Source organism: Tiliqua scincoides, chromosome 5 (genome assembly GCF_035046505.1).
Source record: "Tiliqua scincoides isolate rTilSci1 chromosome 5, rTilSci1.hap2, whole genome shotgun sequence".
NCBI lineage: Eukaryota > Metazoa > Chordata > Lepidosauria > Squamata > Scincidae > Tiliqua > Tiliqua scincoides.
This window is the reverse complement of record NC_089825.1, coordinates 113,701,494-113,708,619: the sequence shown is the minus strand read 5'-3', so window position 1 is coordinate 113,708,619 and position 7,126 is coordinate 113,701,494. Positions and strand designations below refer to the sequence as shown.

Below are 7,126 nucleotides of genomic sequence, written 5' to 3'. Positions count from 1 at the left end.
TTGTTCCAGTAGAATTGCTGAAAGTGTATCTCAAATAACAGTTACAAATTAAGCATCTGTAGGCTTTTAAACTCTGATTGACTCTTGAAACTATACTGTTGTACCAGGTTGAAATATACAGACCCCCTTATTAACCATTTAGATCAACATCACATCACATTCATTGCAGTTCAGTGCCAAAGTTTTATCAGCACACCTTGGCCTTGGCTTTTGCTATAAATCATATCAATGAGGATCCCCAAATCCTACCCAACATCACTTTGGGTTTCAACACCCTCAACTGCTACCTCACTGCAAAGATGACCTACAAAGCCACCTTGAGTCTGCCTTCATCACAGCATAGGTTTATCCCCAACTACAAATGTGGCTCCCAGAACAATTTAACTGCTGTCATTGGAGGACTCATGTTTGAAACCTCTGCCAGTGCGGCCACCATCCTAGCCATCTACAAGATCCCACAGGTAGGACAAATGCACACATGTGTAGAAATTTTGCAATGATGATTCCTAATTTAATTTGTTGGTAATGCATCTGAAAAGACAATTCATTTTCTTGCAGCTCACTTACGGAACATTTTCCCCAGCACAGAGTGACAAAATGCTGTTCCCTTCCCTGTACCAGATGGTCCCAAATGAAGCCTATCAGTATGTGGGGGTTGTCCGCCTACTTCACCATTTCCAGTGGACGTGGATTGGGCTCATTGCTGTGGATGATGACAACGGGGACCGGTTTTTGCATTCAGTGGTGCCTCTGCTTTCACAGAATGGCATTTGTTATGCTTTCATAGTGAGAATAACACATGTGACATATGCGGAAGAAGCAGCAGACTTACTTTTAAAACAAGTTCAAAGTTATCCAGTTCTCATGGATAATAAAGTGAATGCCTGTTTTGTATATGGAGAACCTCCTGCCATGAGTGCTTTATCTGTATTGTTGTTTTTTGCACCTCTCTTTGGATTTCCACCTCTCTGGAAAGTCTGGATAGTTACATCCCAATGGGATTTTCAATCTATAAATATTCAAAGGCTTTGGGATGTACAAGGCTTCCATGGGGCCTTATCCTTCACAGTTCACACAAATGAGCCACCTGGATTCCAAAAGTTTGTTGAGACTATCAAGCCCTCTTGGGCAAAAGGAGATGGCTTCATCCAAAATTTCTGGGAGCAAGCATTTGACTGTTCATTGAACAGTGACATTGGGGGTGTAGAGAGCAAGACGTCTTGCAGTGGGGAAGAGAAGTTGCATAACCTTCCTACTCCTTTCTTCGAAATGAGCATGACTGGCCACAGCTACAATGTCTATAATGCTGTCTGTGCTGTGGCACAAGCTTTACATGCCACTTATGTATCCAGAACCACACTTAGAAGATTAAGTGGAAGACTGGAGTTTCAGAATATGCACCCATGGCAGGTAATTCTCTCTCTCTCTCTCTCTCTCTCATATTCAATCTCTCATATGCACACACACACACACACACACACACACACACACACGCAAGAAGCAGGATGGCGTATCAGGCATGGAGGGAATTCTTTCCTTAACTCTGCATTATAAAATTTGATGAGAGTTGCAGTGATTTGGGGCCCAGTCCTAATGGAAGATAGTGCTGGCCCTAAGCTCCAGCTCCAGAGCTGGGTGTCGTAAATGAGCTCTAAGCATGTTTACGGCACCCTTGGAGGAACGAGTGCCAGGGCTGGGCCAGCTCCAATCAGCACTGGAAGCTGCACCAAATGGATGCCACCTGGAGAAAGGTAAGAGCTCCGGGCGCCAGTGTAGGCTTGCAGGGTAGGTGGGGGAAGAGTTCCAGGGAAAGGGGAGGTGGGAGGAACCGGCCTGGGAGGGGAGTGGGACTGGCTGAGCTATCTTTTGTGTCGGGTTTAAAAAACTGAACACAGAGGTTCTCTTGTCTGCATCGTCAAAATAGCTGGTGCAGACTTGAGAAGCCCTAATCTTGGAAACTGGGGCTTTCTTCAGAGGAGGGTGATGAAAGTCCCCTTCCTCCGAGGAGACATCTGGTGCTTTCCGTGGGGATACTGCAGTCACCATTTTGCTGTGGCTGTTCCTCTGGGCAAGGGCATGATAGGATTGGGCTGCCATATTGCAAAGATATTTTATTAAGGAGTACTTGCTGTTTACTTTTTGTCTATAACAAAATATTTGCGTATTGTATTTGAGTTGTGTATGTCCCCATTATGGTGGTTGTGCTCATTTTATATTCTAACTGAATTCCTGTGAAGCCAAATGACAGCCAGCAAAATAAAAGTATTCCAAGAATGATCAGAATTAGCAAAATAAATAGCACATTTTTGCTTCTACACGACATGTACATAAACACCCCTAAAAGGACTGTCTATTAATTGGGTGACAGGTTTATTAAGTCTAAGGATCTCTGCCATTGAGCACATCCAACCCAATAATTCATTAAATATGGCATCCTCAGTCCCAGCACCTTCATTTCACCTTCTTTTATTCTTCTCTTTCAATCAAGCTCAATCCCTTTCTGAGGAGTGTCACCTTCAACAACAGTGCTGGAGAGTCTGTGCGTTTTGACCAAAATGGAGAATTAGTAGCTGGTTTTGATGTCACAAACTGGGTCACTTTCCCAAATGGTTCTTTCCTTAGAGTAAAAGTTGGAAGGCTGGATCCTCGGGCTTCACCAGGCCAAGAGTTAACCATCAATGATGACCAAATTGTCTGGCAAAGAACTTTTAACCAGGTGTGACTTAGCTGCAGATGGTACAATCTAGAAAGGAAGGGAGGAAACACTAATTTTGTTCATTTCCAAGTTCTAGCCTGAGGTGGCCCAGCCCTGAGGCCAACTGTAACCCTCACTTGGAGCAATGGATTGGGGAAAGCAGCAAGCTGGTGTGAAGGTGCACCACAATCTGACCTGTCTACGACTTACAGTCACTACTGTATCCTGTGGGGCAAGTGAGGCAGCCAGAGGTCTCCTCAAGGAAAGAGAACCTCTCCACTTCTGGCTCCAGGTCAGCCTCCAATGGGTTACTGGTTACAGCTTACTTACTGGCACTGGCCTCCCCAGTATCGCCTTCCATCTCCCATTCACCACAATGTAACCTACAGCACCTTTTTGATGGCTATTGCTGGGTCTGAGACTGGCACAGTCTGGCACTTGGATAAGGACCCAAATCTTCTCTCCTCTTTCAGTTGCTCCACTTCTCATGAAGTGAACAACGGAAAGGATGCTGAGAGCAATGCGATGCTTTTTCCTGTCAAGAGACTCTACATAGAGGAGCAGCTGAGCTGGAACATGTCTCACAGCCTCATTCTGAGCTGCCCGTTCCACCGGGACTGACATGGTGCCAAAATGGCTGCCACGGCAACCTATGTGCAACAGGGCAGCCGCCACCGACTCCTCAAGGGAAGGGAAGTAGCCCCACAATTGGGATTCCCGATTCTGTGGCAGCCGTTGGGCTGCTGTAGAATCCAGAACCTCCATGTCAGGCTGCGCATCCTGACATGGAGCTCAGGAGCCGGTAGAGCTGAGTTCCACTGGTCCCACATCCCTCCTGTTTCCCACCCTCCCCACGGCATGCCTCCACCCCTCCCTCTCACTGCCATACCCCTGCCTCACCCTGCCAAGGAAATCCCTCTCTTCTCCTCTTCCCATGCACCCACCCAACTCTCCACTGCCCAGTGGTTCAGGAGACAGCGGAGCAGCGGAGTACCAGTGTTCCACTGGTGCTGGCCCAGTGCCTACTGGCGCTGGGCTAGCTCCGGTGCTCCACTGGCTCTAGTTGCTCACAAGTGTGCTCTATGCAGATTTGTGACAGTGCACGCTGGCAGTAAGCTCATGTGCATTGTTTAGGATTGGACCCTCAGTCTCTCTCTTTTTGTGTGCTGGTACTGATGATGTTTACACAGGTGGTATCTACTTCAAATATTGTCTTTCTAATGCAAAGATTTGGTGTTACTTTTGGTGAACAACCCAGGAAACAGTCATTGTCCACAGACATTTGTTGGATACTACTCCTCTTCTGTGTTTGTGCACAGGTGGTTCCACTCTCGGTGTGCAATGACAACTGCTATTCTGGCTCCAGCAGGAAAAAGAAGGAAGGGAAGCCATTTTGCTGCTATGAATGTGTCCCTTGTCCAGAAGGGATGATCTCTGACCAGGAGGGTAGGCGAAAAAGACTACAAAACCTTGTCCAATGGGAGGAACTTATGTAGCTTGATCTCATTTATGCCTTTTCATTCAGAAATAAAATGTCCTTTTTTCATGGAATGGAGAGATGCTGTCACTTTCCCATGGCTGTGGCCCAATTCTGCATCTGTCTTCCACTCTCTAAAGCAAATTGCATAACTTCCTTATTGTTGGAGCTGATGTAACTCCATCTGCTGTCCAGAGGGGGCAGGATGCTGTCCAGAAGGGGTCAAGCTATGGCCCAGTGACTCTGACCTTTCTACCTGTCCTCTCTGAGATCTTTGTGAGGTGTGGCCCTAACCCTTTATCCTTCCCTTCTCCTCTGAGCACTTCCTCTTGTCCTCTGACCTGTTAAGGCACACCAGGGCTCTGACGCCCAGGCCATCTTGAGCACAAGGCATGCAGGGCGTGGCAGCTCTAGGGCCTTGCTCTCTCTAAGTGTTAGCTGAACCACTGATCCTAATCAGATACTGTAAATATACACTCAATGGAACTGTAAGTAAATAACTTCTTTTTTGCAACTTTAACAAGCCATTGCCTCTTTGTCTTTTTTTATTGATTAGCAGTCAGCCAGGTGAGGGAGGTTCCCAGGGATGAAATCCAAACCGGGGGGGGGGGGTGTCCGTGGCTTAAGCTACTCTACTTACCCCCCCCCCAAAGATTAAACTATTTTTCATTTCCTCCAACACTTATAAGCCAATGGTATCTCTCTCCCACTCTCCTACCTCACAGGGTTGTTGTGGGGATAATAAAGGGGGGAGGGTTCATTAACATTACACTGAGAACTTTGGGCTAAGTGAATAATAGAAATTTTGGTTAAAAAAATGATGAATGAGGCATCAATTCAGAACCCCTGAGCCAGATGAAACACATGGCAGGGAGAAGCAATCTTAACCCTTGGCTTCTGCCACAGCTCCAGTCCCAATTGCTCCTCCCCACCACCTTTTAGCTGTTTCAGAAGGGGAAAGGCACACATTTGTGTCAATTGAAACAATTTCCACATCAAATTTTAGGTGGGAGAGATCCAGAGTGGGACTGCGGTAAGGAAAATGAGTGATGAACCCATAGTTTAATCTTGATGTTCACTGCACCCACAGCCATTGTGATCCTTGAAAGCAAATGCATACTTCCGCTGCCAGAACCTTGTAACTTTGAAGGGATAGGCAGTTTTTGACAATATCTAGAGAATTCACTAATTATGAATGAATGAATGAATGAATACTTCAAAGTGATTCACAAACAGTATATTAAAATACACAAACATGTACACACAAAATCATGCATTCAACTCAAATGGCTAGCACCATCACACACTAAAACTAAAAACCATCTGTCAAAATGTGAAAGAAATGAGCAATAAAAACACCTGATATAAATATTCCTGGCATATAAAATGACTTGGCAAGAAAGAACATTTCTTAACTGGGCATCTGAAGCTTAGGAGACAGGCACCAGTGCAGTATCCAAGGGAGGGCTTCCAATAAATATCATACCACCAACAAGAAATATCCTGTCTTCAACATTACCGAGTTCAAGTCAGGTGGGACCACCCAGAAAGAGGCATCTGAAGAAGAACTCAGGCAGGTAAATCTGTGTATAGGTGTTGTAGTGTCGACTGTTACGAAAGAGCAGGATTCCTATCCCCAGCTACTGGACAATATCTTGAAATATTTAAAGAGTTTTTCATTTTTTTTTCCCAGATGCGGATGCCTGTGTCCAATGTCCAGAAGATCAATATCCCAACAAACAGCACAGTCAATGTATTCCCAAAGCCATCAGCTACCTCACAGCCAAAGGAAGTTTAGGGATCATCTTAATATTGTTGGCTATTTCTTTCTTTTTGATCACAGCTTTGGTGCTTGGAACCTTCGTGAAGCACCAGGACACTCCCATAGTCAAGGCCAACAACTGCAGCCTCACCTACACCCTCCTCATCTCCCTCCTCCTTTGCTTCCTCTGCTCCTTCCTCTTCATTGGAAGGCCTGGAAGGGTGACCTGCCTTCTCCGACAAACTGCTTTTGGCATCGTCTTCTCTGTGGCCCTTTCCAGTGTCTTGGCCAAAACCATCACTGTGGTTCTGGCTTTCATGGCTACCAAACCAGGATCCAGGATGAGGAAGTGGCTGGGGACAAGACTGGCAAGTTCTATCATCCTTTCTTGCTCCTGTATTCAAATTGGTATTTCTACAGTGTGGCTAAATACATCCCCTCCATTCCCTGAGATGGACATGCGTTCGCTGAACCAAGAAATCATATTGAAATGTAATGAGGGCTCAGCTACCCTGTTTTACTGTGTCTTGGGCTACATGGGCTTCCTGGCCGTTGTCAGCTTCGCTGTGGCTTTCCAAGCCAGGAAGTTGCCGGACACTTTCAATGAGGCCAAATTTATCACTTTTAGCATGTTGGTCTTCTGCAGTGTTTGGCTATCTTTTGTTCCAACCCACCTGAGCACTAAAGGAAAATACATGGTGGCCGTGGAGATCTTCTCTATCTTGTCCTCCAGTGCTGGGTTATTGGGTTGTATCTTTTTCCCCAAATGCTATATAATTGTACTGAGGCCTGAGCTAAACAGCAAGGAGAAGTTAATGAGGAAAAAATGAGTGAGGAAAAAAGTCTCAGTATTCTTCTCTTATATGTTTTCCCTTAGACACGTCCTTGAAGTGGTGGCACAATTATGTATTCAGTAAACTAACACTCCTATAGCATCATCTATTTCTTTGCTAAATTTTGTTTCATTGATGTAAACTACTTTAGAAATACTGTCAAAAGCAGGATAGAATTGTGGAAATAACTCAGAAAAAAAAAAAGTATGACAGTGGCTAGTCTCATGGCATTTCAGTTGGCCTGCTGGTAAGAAAGCCTTGAGAAGGTACCAACGTTCTTCATCAGAGCAATCACCACCACCCCCACTGTAGCAAGCAGCTTGGGACAAAATGGACCTTGCTTTCACTTCTCGGAAAAT

At 45.4% G+C, this 7,126-nt stretch overlaps 1 protein-coding gene across 1 annotated transcript; it reads left to right on the top strand.

Moving 5' to 3' along the window:
* Positions 1-299: 299 nt before the first annotated feature.
* Positions 300-6,764, top strand: LOC136653232 (vomeronasal type-2 receptor 26-like). The gene is made up of 3 exons (XM_066630139.1): positions 300-461; positions 4,015-4,141; positions 5,866-6,764. The coding sequence occupies exons 1-3, from the start codon at positions 300-302 to the stop codon at positions 6,762-6,764; spliced, it is 1,188 nt and encodes a 395-aa protein (XP_066486236.1).
* The last annotated feature ends 362 nt before the right edge of the window (positions 6,765-7,126 follow it).

Bases quoted from the DNA above. Each gene is read 5' to 3' on its own strand.
- LOC136653232 (XM_066630139.1), top strand. From the start codon at position 300: ATGACCTACAAAGCCACCTTGAGTCTGCCTTCATCACAGCATAGGTTT. The intron at 462-4,014 runs GTAGGACAAATG...GTTTGTGCACAG, and splicing joins CCATCTACAAGATCCCACAG to GTGGTTCCACTCTCGGTGTG. The intron at 4,142-5,865 runs GTAGGCGAAAAA...TTTTTTTCCCAG, and splicing joins GATGATCTCTGACCAGGAGG to ATGCGGATGCCTGTGTCCAA.